This window comes from Agelaius phoeniceus, chromosome 1 (assembly GCF_051311805.1).
Source record: "Agelaius phoeniceus isolate bAgePho1 chromosome 1, bAgePho1.hap1, whole genome shotgun sequence".
NCBI classification, from domain to species: domain Eukaryota; kingdom Metazoa; phylum Chordata; class Aves; order Passeriformes; family Icteridae; genus Agelaius; species Agelaius phoeniceus.
In genome coordinates this window covers 105,279,951-105,297,322 of record NC_135265.1, presented here as the reverse complement: position 1 = coordinate 105,297,322, position 17,372 = coordinate 105,279,951, and the positions used below count along the sequence as shown (strand labels likewise).

The window sequence follows — 17,372 nt, the reverse complement described above, 5'->3', positions numbered from 1 at the left end:
TAATGTTTCCATACGTCCACATGGTGTTCAGTTCACAGAGCTTTTGGCATATTTGCAGTTTTATTAAGAACTAAGCCATCATCACCAGCTGTGACAGATCTTGGGTACAAACATCTTTGGGGATTTTTTTTACCAGAGAAACGTATTGATGTTTTGAAGTTGGTACCTTAACGCTGTTAGGCAGACTTCTCGCATGGGCAGCTGAGCGTTTGAGAAGCCTGATGCTGCAAAGCAGACCTTGCTGTGCTTGAATGTGCTGCCTGTGAAAGTAAAATTTTCAAGTATCGTTTTTTTACTACGTTTAGTATTACAAGCCTTGTCACCAGTCCTGGTGGCTGTTTTGCGTGTTAAGGATAACAGAGTCTGTGCTCTTACAAACTTATGCAGCAAGAACCTCAGCTGATTATTCTGTTAGAGAAAGACCTTCTCCAATAATGTGTTTACTGTTATGAATATGAACGAGACCAAACTTTCTCTGGAGAAAGAGGTTTTCGTTTATTAAAATAGCTGCAAGGAATGGAGTACCCAGGATAAGCCCAGGCACCCACACAGCGAGCCAACACCAGAACAGTGCGCTAACCCCAAGTGCACTGGGTTCTCCCCACAAAACAAGTATCCAAAAAGAAGAACCCTGACCCAACCCAGCTCCCCCCATTTATAGCCCCCTTTGACTCCAGGATTGGTCCATTTTGGATCCGCGCGGTGATTGGTCCATTTCCAGGCTTCTCTTTGGTCTTTAACGCTGTTCATTCTGGACCAAGCATTTCTGCAGGGCTTCAAATGATTCCAATCCCTCTTTGACCTCTCCTTGCCCCGCCAGACCACTGTTCCACCAAACCCTGGACCCTTCTCCTAGAACATTTTAATCAGCCCCCCCCTTAACATAATACAATTAATATAACATAAATTAATACAATATAATTGAGCTATACCCTAATTTAACATAACTTAGTTTTTACCTATAACATTTACCATCGGTGAGTGTGGTCAGAGATGCCTCTGTCACTGCTACTTTCAATGTAATGACTCTTTGCACTTCTGTCATCATCTGATATGTGGGGCATCTGACTCTGAAAAAATGCTGAGACAGGTGGATTGGCATGACCTCTAAATGTTGGTACAGTGAAAACTGGACAGGCAGAGGGTTGGGATGTTTGCTATCTCATGTCTTCCACACCAACAATATACAAGTTCTAGGACTTCTGAAAGAACATTTTGGCATCTCAGTGATCCAAGAGCTTTGTAAATTTGGTTGTACTCCAAAGTTCTCCATTTCTGGCATCTCGAAAGTTGCAACTAATTACTTTTAGGAGAAAGTGATGAATGGGTTCACCGGCTTGGGACAGACTTTCCTAGGTTCGTGGTGCTGAAAACAGCAGGGAAGTGATGAAAGCTCAGGAAGAACGATTCTTTTGTTAAGTGGATTTTGAGTTAGTTCAAACTAAGGTGAAGTGGAATGTTGTAGTCACTTTTAGACAATTAAAGCTGTTAGGCACTGTCAGACTGCTTGATTGGGCAGATACCAAGTATGTAGCAGTGTTGTTTCCACGGGTCTCCTGTCTGATGGCTCAGCCTCAGTACAGGCTCAGCTTTCAATGGACTTTGATTGGAAATTTGTTGTACAACTGAATGATGTGAGTGTAGCAGCAAAGGTGCTCCCACATGGCCATGGCTGACAAGGATGCCAGAAATACTAAGCTGTTGGAACTATTTATGTTGTGAACGTTTTCCTATGGCACAAGAGAATTCTTCTGGGTAGATGTGTATGTATAGGAGTCAAATCCTACAAAAAAATTATGAAATTAAACCTGATTGTGGTATGCGATGATCCTGAATTGAGAAACTTAAGTACCTGAAAGCATGGTCTTAGGCTGCTACTTCTGAGACTTAGGGATTTTTTTTCATAATGCAGAGAGAAGGTATTTTCCTGTTTGTGGAGCAGAATTGATTCAGCCACTTCAGAGGCTGATTTAGGAGCTTATGCATGTCGTGTCTGTCATCATATAAAATATTCCTCTATAATAACTAAAATATTCTTAATTAATTTTTGAAATTTTGGGAGGGGGTTTTAAGCAAATTTTTGGTTTTTTACTATCCCATAAGTAGTTAATGCATGTCTGTGTAGTTGGAAGTGGCTTTATATACTGATAAATTAGCTTTTCATTCTCAGTGTTGCAGGAGGGAAGATTTAGGGAAAAAAATCTTATAAGAGGGTGGAGCTTATATGGTCTTCGTTCTTCATCCTTGTAGTGATCAATCCCAAAGCAGAAAGCTCTTAATTAAGAATAATACTAGCTTGAGTATTCAGTTTGTGCCCATGTGGAGCAGTCATATAATTTCAGTCTAGAGAATCATGAAGTTTTAAGGTGAATAAGGGCGTTAAATGCTGTGTGTTGCTTCTTCTTGGCAGTACTGTTTCTTGTGCTCCTTATTGTTGTCTTCTGTTAGGTCTGTACCCTACTGCTTGTCCTGATGTTTAGAGTATAATTCAAAAATACTTAGTAGCAGTAAGCAAAACGTAGCTAAACTGTTGGCAGCTAATCTGAGATTCCTTGCTCGCCTTATCCAGGTGCAATGTGGAACTGGAACACTTCAGTTTGTTGCTGGGATGGCAGAAATCCTTCAGTCACTTAGAGAGGTCATGCTCCTTTGATAGCAGAAAGGTGTCTGTGCTGGAAACTGCACAGAAGTTTTGCCACGTGTGAAGGGATTTTTAAGAGGCTTTGAGGTGAACTACCAGTCTGAAGACAGTTAATGGTACTAAGATTAGGGTTACTACTTGTATAGGATCCAAAGTCATTGGTAAATGCTTCCTTAGTTCTTCTGAAGCTTCTCCTCATTGTTGTGATCTCCTTGTGTAAAAAAAAAGAAAGCATAGATCTGTAATCTGTATAAAAAGTAATTATCTGTAATTAAATATCAACAAGTATCACAATAAAACAATATTTTTTGCTTTTAGTCTTTTGTTGAGCTTCCCGTTGTATCCTAACCTACTTACTATTTAAACAGATATTTAAATAGATTTTGCCAATCCACCCAAATAAATTCCAATGTCTCAATGAGCCAAGAAGCAGAAAAGGATATTCATTAAGATGGTGTATGGAAAATAAGCATAAGTGTAATATCAAATCAAGACAAGAAATAAGTGAAAATTTTGGTAAATATTTGCTTACAGTGCATAATAAATGAAGTATAATCAAATTATTTGCAATCAAAGAAAAAATATTAGGAACTTCTGCAAGTTTGTATCACCAAAACATCATTCTGATAAATGCTTAATAGAAATACTTCCATTAATGATAAAATCAGTCCATCTTGCAATAATTGTATTTTTGTATTTTAAGCCCTATGATTGCTTAGCAATTTTAGCAATTCTGTGTAACCAGAAACTAAGAATAGATGTATTTTAAGCATGCTATGCATATGCAAAGCAAGTTTCTCCTTGATTTTTAAAGACACTGCTGGAAACACTATAAGATGCAGCAATGCTGTAATTTTTTTTCCAACACTATCACACTGTATTGCAGAATTCACTGAAATTGTTACTGATGTTTTGATGGGGAGAAGGATGCAGTTTGCCTACCTTTGTGCACTTAGGTACAGCCTTATGTGTATCAGTTGATTTGGAAAGCTGAGTGGCTTGTAGGTTCCTGGTCAAATTCAAGTGTTGGCAACACAGTCACATGAAGAGTACCTGCAGTCTTTAGGATTCGTTATCCAGGTACAGTTGTTAGATGTGACTAAATACTTTTTGGTTTTGAAGAGTGGTTTCTGAGTTCTTGTTCCTTTAAGAAGTGGTGCCATACAAAGTATTTTGGTAGGAGAAGCTGGCATGAAGTTAATGTTCAAATTTTGGCTGATAGCTGCACTGAGTATTTGTGATTGTGATTTTAGACATGGTAGTTTGTGAAGGTCTTGTGGAAGTTACTGTCTAGACTCAGACTAAGTCTAGTAACATGCTCTTTGTAGAAATTCTGGGGTCCCAAGCTTCTTTCTGCTTGCTAAAAGTTGCAAATCTTGAAAAGATGTCTGAGTTAGTGCATCATTCTGGACAAATACACTTGTGACTTCTGTAGAGATGTTGTGTCATACCATTTGCCATTTTTCTTTTTTTCTCTTTTTCCATCAAAATTTTGATAAAACTTTAAGGCACCTCAAAAACCTATTCTATTACTGAATCTTGTGATACATAGCAATGTTCTAAGTGTTTCTGTTAAACTCTTAGTTCTTAACTTCTTAACACCTTTTATTGATTACTTTTCGTAAATATTTAGAAGTGTATCAATTGAACTTCTGAAAGTAGTGAAGCTTTTAAGTATGACAGAGGACAAGGACCTTGAAGATCTGCAAATGTTATCCTCTGTAATTTGTTCTTTAGATGGAGATGGTGCTGTCAATAAAGGATGGTTGGAAAAAATTTTTAGAGCGTTAGTGTTCATTGCTAGTTTTTGTCTGCAGATAGTCTCTAAAAACCATTTGACCAGAAGATATGGGCTCCTGTGTATTTCTGTAATATATAGTTTTTTGATTTTAGCTCTAAGAAATGCTTAGAAATATTTTCTACCTTTATTTTTAATTTTACCTGCTTTTCTAGAGACTTTTGGATTCCTCTTTGTTGGTGTCCAAATATATTATATATAAGTTTGTGTTGTGACATTAGGGAAGCTTATTGAGATTATGATTAGAGATGACTGTTACCATCCTGCCCTGCTACCATGAATGCTTAGTCCCAGGTCCTCACTAAGACATCCTCAGCAAGTTGTCATTGTGTTGAGAACTGTCCTAACAGTGGATTGGAAAAGTTTATTTGATTAGCATTCTTAGGAGGCACATACAGTTGTTCTTATATACTTCCGGCAAGGTCTCCACTTAATCTTTTTATATTTTAGTTTTCATATCTGCTACTTCTATTAATTACCTAAATATTATATAGTTGTATGAATAATTGAGAGAGATGATACAAAAGACAGTTCTTGGCTTGAAAATCTGGGATTTGAGAATGAAATAGTTTCCCTTAAATGAGTACTATCATTTCATCCATTTGATGTAAGAAATTTCTCTCAATTTGGACTGATAAATCTTCATTAAGTGGGCTGATTAACCGATAAATGCATGTCTTTCAGATGATAATTTGGTAAATAGCATGGGATATTCAGTTAATCAGTGCAAAATTAGAGAAGGCTACAGCCTTCTCAGTGTTGGGATGTGGCTCTTAGCTTCATATTTTCAGATTCCTGGACAAGTTTTTGTAAAGCAGCTGCTGGATCAATTTGAAATACTTTAAAAGCTATTTTGCCTTTTGCCATGTTGGGTTGCTAAGTGTATAACTATGAAGGAGAGCATTGAAAATGACATCAAATTTCTTTATGTTTAACTAATACAGTTCAGGTTCCCCTTTAGAGGTTTGCATTGGCAGTACAGTTGTAGTAGTCAGAAAAAATACTACTTGGATGTGGAAGGTGACTCCATGGATGTTATGTCTCTGTTATCCTTTGGCTGCATCACTAAGGCCTGCAGCCATTTGTTCTCATTATTCTCATGTGCTGTCTGCTTGGATTGGTTATGGTTGGAGGATGCAGAATTTTAAGGGTACAGAAGTTGCATATTGTAGGGAACAACTGTTTGTGTTGGAAAGGTTTGGATTCCAAGGGGTTAAACATCTTTTCTGAAGATGATATTGTAGTCTTGGCTTCACTGTTCTACCTTTGTCATGTTGGAGTGTGTTCTATACCAGGAGGAGCAGAGGAAGTGGGCCAATGACTCTGTCCTTACAGCATGTTATTTCTCCTTCACTTACCGTCTCAAGCCTATTCATGTGACTGCTAGCGGTGGTGGTGCACACACTAAGTTAAATATTTGTTCTTTGAGCACCTTTTCCAAGGCAGATAGTAAATCCAGAGGCAAAATCTATGTTGACTTCCTGTTGAGTGTTTTAGTTGGCTCAGTAGGCAGGTAAGACTTCCTGTGTGTGTGTAGATCAAGTAGCAGTAAAACTTTTGAGCTTTTGTGCTCATATGTGAAAGAGAAAAGAAACAGAGGCCTGTTTGAAGTGTAAGCTACCGAGGAGTTATCTATGGTTTGAGGGGTTGTGTTTTTGTTTTGAGGTTTGTCAGGTTTTTTTTGGTTTATGAAGAAAACCTGTGACTGAAGCTGGTACATAAACTGAACCTTGCTTCTTGATTCAGACTTAAAGGTTAAAGATACCACAGTTCATTCACGCTTTCATGTGTCATACCTGTAAAGTGCTCTGCTGAAAGCTTCTTGGGCATGTGACATTGTCTCAAACTCCTTTAGCATTGTATTCATCTCATGTCATAAACATCTACCAGCAGGTTGAGAGCTATTAACTTTATTTATCATTAAACATAGGTGGTGCTCCAGACTGATCCTCCAGTTACAAGGAGGGCATTTTTCTTGTTTGTACAGGCAGCTTTTTTTGCGTCTGTGTCATTCTATGGGTTTAAGGATTGATATCCTGCTGTGTGCAAAACAGGGTAAACTCAGGGGTTTTGTTTTTCTTAATTTAACTTATTGCCTGTTAATACAAACTTCTGATGATTGATTGTGGGGGAAATTAATCACTTAGAGAAGTGATGCATTTCCTTCCCCTCTTCCAAACTCATCTTCTGTCATACACCATTCTTTTCCCATTCCTAGTTTAATTTATCCTTGTTCTCCCAATGCACATCTCATGGTCAATCCCAATTCCTTTGGTTAGGCAACGGGTGGTGTGAGACATCAGGGCGTGTTCGGGGCTTTATTCTGCTGCTCATACTGTTTGTTTTCCTGCTATGATGAATTGCCATAGGTCTCAGCTCCATGGGAGTAGGAGGACAGAGAGAGGAAATTCTGTGCCCTGATGTGGGTCCTCCATGGCCCTCAGCAGCTTTGGGACCCTCCCTGCCCTGGTGTGGAGAACATCCTTTCAGTGGGTCTGTCCTGGGCAATGTCTCCCGATACATCATCTCCTCTGTTGCTTCTCTTTTGTCTCTTCTATGTCTTCCCTAATAAGTTAGAGCAGAAGCACCATGTGCCCTTCTGGTGGAAATCTGGGGGAGGAGTGAGTTATTTCCATGGATTTGAGAGCTATCTGGAACTGGCTATGGCTGTCTCAGGGCAGTTGATTGCCTCTTCTCACACTGGTCACCCCTACAGCTCTCTGACATCAAAGCCCGGCAGCGTACGCTCAGCACGCTTCCAAGTGTGGTTTAGCAACTAATTTGATTTTCATTCAACAGCTATGGTTGTTTTCCCAGAATATTAAAATTTTGGTTTGTTGACATAATCTATACTTTTTAGGCTTTTGGTGTAATTTTTCTCTTCTCTATGTACGTAACAGTTCATCTTTGTACTATTTTAACTCTTGCATTTGCATGAAGTGATAATATGTAACCAACAGTTTAGGGATCCTTGCCTTTTCATGTCTGCCTTTTCTAGGTTGTGGATTTATTTGAAGTTTGTGTCTGTTTTTTTCCCCCCAACGTCTCTTCTTTTGTATACAAAAAGATAAAGGCTTTCGCTTAGTTGTTTGAACACAGTAACCTCCAAACATGCTTTCACTGTGAATGTGCAGAGGTGTTTCTGAGCATAGTGATTGTACTCAGTGACAGTGAAAGCTTCATCATGGTTGTGTGTCTGGATTATCATAGAATAACTCACAGATTTATTGTATGAATGTGTTTCTGGGTCTGAACTTATCAAATTGAGTTGTGTACATCTTCAGTACTTACTTGGAAAAGGGCACCATGCTGGGCTGAAAAAGACATGGCAGTGAAACCTGAACTTCTTACCAACAGAAGATAACATGATATCTCTTACATGCACAAATCTTACTGAGAAATTAAACATTTGATCAAACATTGTCTGTTAGAACTGAATGAAAATTGCCAACTGTACAAGTAAATTGCCCAGTAGGTTCACTTTAATTCAGGAATGACCAGCAGCTTCTCGTTCTGGAAATCAGATCCACATACTGGCACAGCTGTGCAGCTGCTTCACTGCTACCTGGCATAGTGAGAAGAGACAGGGACTAGGGTAACCAAGAATGTAGGAGAGAGGGAGGGAGGAAGTAAAACAAGTAAGTCTTATATAGAAGTGAAGCATTCAAACTGAGTAATTCCCAAAGTTTACAAAGGATATGGCCTGTCAAACCGTGGCATGGACAAGAAAAAACAGTAATCTGCAGTCCAGACTGCCAAACTTGGTCTGTGTACCTACCTAGTAGTTTGTGAAGTGGAAAGGACCTGCTGCCAGTGGACGCTGAAATGCTGGGTTCGCCCAGGAAATTAAAGCATAACCTGCCAGGTTGTTTGGGTTGGTTTAATTGAGGCTCTCCCATGGAATGGGGGGGAGGACCAGAAGGATGAGGCTGCCCCTGCTTCCATAGCAGGCTGCTGCCTTGTACATGCACTAGCTGATCCTAACTTTTTGCTTCCTTAAAGTAAATACTGCACTCTTCATAATGGTGTGAGAGGAGAAGAGCCTTTGGGAGAGTGAGAAAACAAGGAAGCTGTAGCTATAGCTGGAGGGAAAGATGCTTGTCTGTGCTTTCAAATGTAAAACTCTACAGTTACTCTCTATTAACCACTGACCTCAAATGGCACTGTAGGATGTTAGCTTTTAAAAATCCATATATTTTAATGCTTACTTTTCTTGCTCTCAGCAGTTTTATAGTTTTTCCTGTACAGATTTGCTATGTGGAATTTTGTGTAATGTGAGAGGTAAAATTGAAGTGATCTGAATTCAGAAGAGTTAAAAATACTACTTTGGGTTCTTAAGTCTGAATATCAGTCTCTGTCATCTGCATTAGTTTCACTTGCACCAAATACTATGAGAAGTTCACCATTTTTTCTAATTTTGCTGATTAAAGTTACAGATAATAACTGTAACTTTAATGTGGTCACAGGGAGAAAGTAACTGAAATATGGAAAGTAGGCTCTTAATGAAACCATAAGTAGTGTTTAAAAATATTTTCATGAGTCTGAGTAATAGGGATGGAAAGAGAGATGTGGGAAATGATGAGGGCAAGCTGCTACAGAGAATGCTAGAGCTTCCTTCAGGGAAGAATCTGGCTAGAAATGCATAAAGTACTTGTCTGAGTTGTCACTGCAAGACTGACTGGGTTGATGGAGTTTGATGAGACCAGGGTTGACTTTTATTTGAGTTTCAAAGACTGGAAAGGCAGGAGAAGGTACAGATATTTAGTTTATTATTTTGGGAAAGAGATTTGTGTTGATCATCAGGGTGTAAAAATGAAAGCAAAAGTAGAAGCATTTTGAATGCATGTAGAAAGGAAGATAAAAAGTCTAAAGCTACAGTAAACACATTCAGAAGAAGGCATCAAAGTGGCAAAGATTGTTTATGTTCAGAAAAATAAACTTCAGTATTTTAACAGTAAAGAATTTTTCTGAAAGAAATCTTTATTTTTTTTCAGATGTATAATATAATTGAAGAACAAAGACTTTAATACCCAATGTTAAGAAATATTAGGTTGGTTTGGTGTCTTAGGAGTGCAGTCAAATATGGGACACCCTCTAGGTCGTAACTATTGTTATTGTAGTTTCACAGTCTTGTTCCGCTGCTCTCAAGGGGGTTATCTGTAGGACAGTTCTTCCTCCTTAAAATTCCTGTTGCTCACTAGAGCATATTTTTCTTTTATGCAGGTAAAAGAGCAAACCACCCTAGTATGAACAGATTTGGCTAAATTGAGAAAATAAGTGATCCTAAGTTCAACCGTGTTCTAAGAGATTATGTGATTACTCACCAGTAGCTTGTGACAAAGTAAATAGACTGTGCCTTTTTTTTTTTAATGTATCTGAATAGTTTTTGGACTACTTAGTTACCATAACTAAATAACCTTCAATTTTATAGGCATTTGGCATACCTTCTGATGAAATCTTTGTTATCACCACAACAAATAGGAAGGAAATCTCTGAAGATAACTTCAGTAAGTATCTTAGATGACAAAATAATTACAGTTATTTCTTATATTGGCCATAAAGGTAACATGATAACTGTTTGTGCTCTATGATATACAGTAATTAACTGAAAGTACAAATCCTGTAATAGTTTGCCAAAAATTGTTTAAAAATTACTTTCACAAGCATGATTTTGATGAGTTCATATGATGACAGTTATACTAAGTATTTTCTGTCACAAAGTCTGTAAATGATAGGAAAAAATTATATGTACATCGCTATCACCTGAGAAAACTTGCATTCTAAAGCTTGGAAATGTGAAAGGATATTAATTTAAATGTAGTTGTTGTTAAATGCTGAACAGGCAACGCCTAGGACAATACACAGATTACCTGCGGCTAAGCCCGTACTTGTTTTGAGAGCAGAAGTTGCCTGATGCAGTGCTCTTCAATGTACTTTACATTTCATCTTCACTGCAGGCGAGCTTGTTCACGATGGAGTTACTTTATATCTGCTGCAGTCAGTTGATCAAATGTTGCTTTTGGCAACCAAGGAGCGAATTGACTTTCTGCCCCACTATGACACACTTGTCAAAAGTGGCATGTACGAGTACTATGCCAGCGAGGGCCAAAATCCTTTGCGTAAGTACCTGCAAAAGTAATCTTGTGTAAATGATGTTTATATGAATATAATGTGGTTATGAGCAATTCAACTTAAAATTATAGCTGCTAAAAAGTCCTAACTGCAAAACAAAAATTAATGTGTTCTTTATACAAATTTTTCTTTTAAAAATTATTAAAAGTAGCCACCTAACGATCCAGATTTATAGAGATACCTTCTCAAATATTTGTTCAAGAAGTTTGAGTATTTTAGAAGTAAAATAACTTTAGCCTGAATAATCTTGTGCATGTCATTCAGACAGGTCAGCATGTGTGTTATCAGTTTTTTTGTCTCCTGTACTAAACTGTAGACTTTGTGTTTGAATTTCATGAACAGTTTTTGTGTGAGCTACTATAGAACGTTTTGTGCCCTCTCATCTGGGGTGCTACAGGGCTTAACTTACCAACAAGAGCAAGTATTTCTTTAAAAAGATGCTGCTTTAATCAGTTTTTATCTAAGTGGTGCATGAAATATGTTACCAGCATTTTGTATTGTTTTACTGAATAAATTACTTTCTGTTCATGGCTTCTCTGAAAATTCTGTCTGTGGCTGTGATTACCTTCTAAGTACTATGTAGTTCAAAGGTACAGCAGGTTCAAAATTGCACAGAAAAAAAATCCAAAAAATATCAAGAATCAAGCATCATACCATTCCTGTTGTTTTAAAACAATATAAAAAATGTTTATAAATAGCAGCTGTTATTTTTAAGGACCAATCTTTCCCCTTTTGTCTTTGTGCACATCATTTGTTCTGTGCCCCGGCAAAGGCACTATTTTGGTTCAGGTTTGGTGGTACTGTTGAGTCAGTGGTACACACCCATCCCTGTGCACAGGAATTGCTGTGTAAGGCCACTCAGAGCAAACATTCTGTGGAGATCTGTGCTTTATTCCTGCCAGCAGGCACTAGTGGACCTGTGGCTTTCCAATACAAAGAAACTGACTGGAAAGGCCAAGCTGGGCATGGTCTGTAGCAACCACACCCTGGTGGAATTTGATTACATAGGCAAGTGTAAAGTATTGTAAGGACTCTAAACCTTAGGAAAAGACCTTTCAGTTGTTAAAGGATGTTAAAGGGTGTGGTTCGTGGGACACCAGGAAACACCCTTGGGGATAAAGGAGTAGAAGAGTGCTTGCAGTTGCTTAAATGACTTTTCAGAGCGCAAGAACTATTGATTTCTATGTGGAAGAAATTGGGTGTAGAAGGCAGGAGAATAGCATGGCTGAGTAAAGACCTCCTGGTCAAACTGAAACACAAGAGAGAATTGCACAGCTGGTGGAAGCAAGCTAGAGAATAATATAGCAATAATAGCTAGCAAGCAAGCTAGAGAATAATGCAGGGATATTGCCTGGGAATATACAGATGAGATCAGGAACACTAAGGCACAGCCGGAGCAAATTGGCAAGGGATGAGAAGAAGGTTAATAAGGGTTTTACAGATACATTAGAAAAGGATGACAAAAAAAGTTGCACCCTAAATAAATGAAATGTGAGGTGAGGAGGTCTAGGGGCAGCTGACACGGAGAAGACTGAAGTACTAAACCAGTGCCTAACCAATTCTGAGTGTTGATGAAGGACCATTGTTCTTTGCTATGGAATAGTAAATATGGATCACATAACTGATGCTCGACTACTCTGCAATGAAGAAAGTTGCAAAAAAGTGCAGAACAGTTTTTGTACTTCGATAACAGCTTGAGGGAAAATGCCACGTGCTTCAGTGTTGCTGTGTTACACTGATACTCAAGGGTTTTCTTTTACATGTCTGAAGTATGTGGCCAGTGTAAATTGCACTGTAGCATTCTGAAGAACTCTGCAAGTTGTAGGAAATAAGGTTTCCTTTTTCAAGAGACTGACTGGAAATGTCTGTTCACTAAAGCTGGTCAGTCAGATGGAGTTAATCTGAATTTGATGTATTTTTTTCAGATTAAATGCAATTTTCCAGTAAACTTAGGTAGTTTTACTTTAATTAGGTAAGTGGTCCAAGCATTAATGGTTAGAAACAAAAAATTTGTGCAAACAGTTTGCCTGACTATTTCTGCAGTGTATTGCCATGGATCTGACAGAAATTTGGCTGTATTTACCATTCACTGAAATCCTTCAACCATTTCTACAATTTTCTTTGTTTTCTATAAAAAATTAACATTGTAATTTTAAGTGTTTCACAAAATTTCAATTCAGTTTTCTTCAGTTAATTCATTCTTCCCTCAATATTTTAACAAGTCAAAGTCCATTTTTATGTACTTTTGACTCACATATGAATCATAAAAATTAATTTCTAATCGTGAAAGGAACAAATCTGTCTTTTGTTAAGGAGATGGTTTATCATTGTTCTTTCTAATAATTGTGATATTGCCATTAAGAGATATGAGAGACTTAGTGATGAAACAAATCATAAAGTACGTGTAGAAAAGCTGTTTTGTTTTTTTAAACAAGATGTTATGTGATTTTGATTGTTCTGACTGGGTTTAGGTCTTGTCTGTGTTTAGGTAATGTGTTTTCCTAATTGTTGAAAGAAACTACTATAAGTGCGTGTCTGTTTTCTGAGCACTAATAAGGTTGTTTTCATCAATTTCTTTAGCATTTGCCCTTGCTGAATTGATTGACAATTCTCTATCAGCTACCTCTCAAAATACTGGCATTCGGAGTATACAGATAAAATTGGTAAGATAAAAATACTTCAATGTTATCAGATGTAGCTTGCATTATCCTTTTTTTTCCTGTTGCTCCTTGTTGACTTGTGCTGTTTGTTTGTCTTTTCCCAAACAGCTGTTTGATGATTCCCAAGGAAAACCAGCTGTTGCTGTGATTGATAATGGAAGTGGAATGACTTCTAAACAGCTTAACAACTGGGCTGTGTATAGATTGTCCAAGTTTACAAGACAAGGTGACTTTGAAAGGTTAGCAAGTTCTAAATATTTCTACAACAATTATCTAGCTCTGCAAAGGTCCATAAAATATGCTTTTAAGGCATACCTGTATACCAACACTCAGCTAAACCCTGTCGTTTTATGATTACATAAATAGACCCATACTTTTTCTAAGTAGGCAATAGAGAAGCTTTATAACACAAAACTGCTCTTCTATTGTTGTGACACACTGAATACTCTGAATACTTTTTTGTTCTTGAGACCTTTTCTAAACTGTCTTTTGCTTGCCTGCATACAGTTTGGGGCATGCTATGTTCTGCAAGGGGTTTTTGTACCATGTTCATCTCTTACCTGAAAGCCTTTCAGTGGTGCATTAAATGATACATTCAATATCTGTTAAGCTACTGCAAAACAGATGGTTTTAGTTCAAATTTTCTTTTTTTTAATTTAAATTTTAATTCTGTATAATGTATTATAAATGATACCTGGAGATGTCTATTTTTTGATGCAGGCTACACAAAATAAATGTTTTGCATTTAAAGAAGAAAGTGGAGGTTCTGTGGTGGGTTTTGCTATTTATATGAATTAACTTTACAGTTTTGAGTCTGTTCTTAAGAGATGTTCTACCTGCACAGCCAGGCTTAATCCTAGTGTATAAAATTCCACAAAATCAGTTATGTACAGTTTTTGAGCTTTGGTCACATTTTAAATACCTTAAGCCTAGGATCGTAAATGTGAAGATGATAATTACAGTCTCAGTCATAACTACTTTGTCATATGAGCAGGTAGTGTAAAAAGTAATATGGTTGTGGGAAGTGATAATATAGCTGGGGGAATTGGAAACATCTCCAAATGGAAAGTCAATGTCTTTTAAGCATCTGGAGATATGTGCATAAAAAGTGATTCTGGGTCATTTGTAGAGAAATTCAATGCTTTTTGAAATTGCTGTAGCCAACTTTAGTAAATTTAGTATTCCTAAAATGCAGATTTAAACTGTGGATTACTACCACTTAATGGAAACAGAGGTCTAAATTATAGTAGGATACCATCTGCACCTTATTTTCATTTGGGACTGTTGTGATTTAAAGATAAATGTTTTCCTAAACTAGATAAGGCTGTTCAAGGTGACTTAGAAGACATGGAATTTCACTACTGATAGCATACGTTATCTCTCCAAGTCTGCATTTAATAGTTGGTTGCATTATTTCCCACGTTGACTTAAAAGTATTTTTATGAAAGGATGCTGTCAGAAAGATCAGGCTTGCATTTTAAGCCATTTTTATTTAGTAAGATTTGGTTTGCGAGAAGGGGCAGAAATGTTTTATAAGATGACTTAGGAAAATACTTACTCTGTCATTATCCTTTTAAAAAGAGTACATCAAGAATTTCAGGCACATATGTTTTAAGCTTGCAGTTTTAAAAGGTATAAAGTGAAGGATTTTTTAACAAAATGCCAGGAGGAAGAATTTAGTAGAAGCTTTAGATCAAAAGTATCTTTATGTTTTTTAATTACTTTTGTCTTGAAAAATGTTATTAAAGACACTTTTATTCTCAGTGATCACTCAGGATATGTGCGTCCTTTGCCGGTGCCTCGTAGTTTAAATAGTGATATCTCATATTTTGGAGTTGGAGGCAAGCAAGCAGTGTTCTTCGTGGGACAGTCTGCCAGAGTAAGTCAATGTCTGACTTTAATTTTAGTTTAGAACGTTGGCACACAATCAGATTGTTACTTCCTAATTTTTAATCACAGCATTAAAGTATGTTATGATGTTAATTTTAAGTCTTATTTTGATTTTAAATGCTGTTTCTTTAATAAAATCAGATGATAAGCAAACCTGCAGCATCTCAGGATGTTCATGAACTTGTCCTTTCTAAAGAGGATTTTGAAAAGAAGGAGAAAAACAAAGAAGCAATATATACTGGATTCATTCGAAACAGAAAGGTAACTACCCTTAAGATTCTCACATTTGTAATTGAAAGCCTTTCCCAGGTTAATGTGATTTAACTGTGTAATATTCCTGTAATACTTACCTGGGGATATCTTCACATTAGTGAAACATTTGCACCCTGTAGCGTAAAAGGCAGTAACCAAGAACTTGAAGACACTAAAGACAATTTATGCCTTATTTTTTTATGTGATGCTTTTTCCTCTTTTCAGTTAAGGTTAAATGACAGAAATGCTTTACAGTTTTGCATGTCAGGTTAAGAAAAATACTTTAAAATACTTTTCCAAGCACAGCAATTTTTTTTGTTGTATATGAAACAAAAATGAATTTTCTCTGAAGCAGTAAGGAATAAATTAGGGAACCAAATTGTACTTGTTTAGAAATATGTACGACTAACCTGCATATGGGAGAGAAGTCCAGCCAGACCAACAAAACCCAATGATTTTATAAATATTCATAAATGTTGTAAAATAAATGAACTGTTTAGCTGAAAGCTAAACTCAACAGTCCTGATGCTTTTCATGAAGAAAAAGAGCCTAAGTAAAAAAGCTGTAAGATAAGGAGGAAGATTTAAAAGAACTGGTTTTTGGACATTTTTGGGCAAGGAGGGAGAGGCAAAGATGTAGCTAAGGGTGCAGATGGGAGGAAAAATGGGTGGTGTGTATGATAAGGTAGTCAGACTTGAGCCCATATCTTGTGGATTATATCAGTGTTCTTGGTGTTTCATATGGATGAGAAAGGAACAGTAGGTAAATAAGGTTTTTATCATGCCAATTCTGGGTCAGTGAGTTGCAACAAAAAATGAATTGCCAGTTTTGGTTTTATTCTCTCTATAATATCAGACTCAAAAAGTAGAAACTGAAAATAAAAGCTGACAAAATCTGCTTTATTGTAAAGGGTACAAATGCTTTCCCTCCCTGCTTGATACTAAAGAGAAAGGTGGGATGATACAAAGTAGAAGACAAACTAAGGCACGCATAAGTTGGAAGAAAGCAGCTGAATGAGATGCATAGGTACTACTAAAGAGTTCAAGAAGCTGGTGCAATCAACTGTTTGAAATGTTGTGGTAATAATATAAAATCAAAGTTAAATTGACACTGTTAAAATGCAAGTAAAATTTTATTTAGAGTTAAAAGGTAACTTGTAACTATCCAAGAGGGAAGAGATGATGTGAAAAGTAATAGAAGTGAAGTGTGGAGATAATAGAGATTTCCCTAAAAGATTCCTAAAACTCAGGTTTAGGAATTTTTTTGCAAATCATTGAAATACCTAGGCCAGTTCATTTTATTGGTGTGAAATAAAATGTATGAATCCATCTCGCTGAAGACTTGAAAAATGGTCTGTACTGTACATACTTCAGTAAGAGAATACTGTGGCAAAAGTAGAAATTGTAAATGGATTACTAGTGTGAGAAGAATAATTGAGCCTTTTGAGCCATTCAGTTGGTGAAGGAAGTTACTTTTGCAAAGAAATTAAGATGTAGTTAATATGAAACAAAAAGAACTTTAGAACAAGGTCATAACACTGAAGAGAAGTAATATTAATGGTATCCCTGCTGGTCATCTTTCCTTGATGGGTAATAGGCACCTCTCTTCAATGCAGTCATTTCTCTGGACCATTGAATATTACAGAGAAGTAAATGGTAATTTTCTAGTTGAGATAGATGCTAGGAATGTAGAGGAAGGTGCCATGGTAGTTTGTAATCTGTAGTGGGAATGTAGCCAGATAATTCAGGAGTGGTATTTTGGAGGCTCTTTTGGTCTGTAAATTTCTTCCATGCTGTACAAAGTGGCACTTGTTCAGCATAAGTGTGCAGCTTCTAGGTTTGTCAGATCACATGGGGATGAGGACCAAGCAGCTCTGGCTTTTCTTTATTATTGCCAATCCCATCACTAGCATAGAAGAGTCCAGGCTATGCTATGGGCAGGCAAAAGAGATGTAGTCTTCTTGGACGAAAAGTCTCAAAAATTGTTTAATTATCCTTTT

General features: G+C 37.0%; 1 protein-coding gene across 1 annotated transcript in view; it reads left to right on the top strand.

Moving 5' to 3' along the window:
* Positions 1-17,372, top strand: part of SMCHD1 (structural maintenance of chromosomes flexible hinge domain containing 1) — a 68,942-nt gene that overhangs the window by 2,038 nt on the left and 49,532 nt on the right. Inside the window, exons 2-7 of the mRNA XM_054630772.2 lie at positions 9,871-9,946; positions 10,397-10,558; positions 13,152-13,234; positions 13,340-13,470; positions 14,996-15,110; positions 15,263-15,382. Coding sequence (XP_054486747.2) covers positions 9,871-9,946; positions 10,397-10,558; positions 13,152-13,234; positions 13,340-13,470; positions 14,996-15,110; positions 15,263-15,382 — 687 coding nt within the window. The remainder of the gene's footprint in view (positions 1-9,870; positions 9,947-10,396; positions 10,559-13,151; positions 13,235-13,339; positions 13,471-14,995; positions 15,111-15,262; positions 15,383-17,372) is intronic.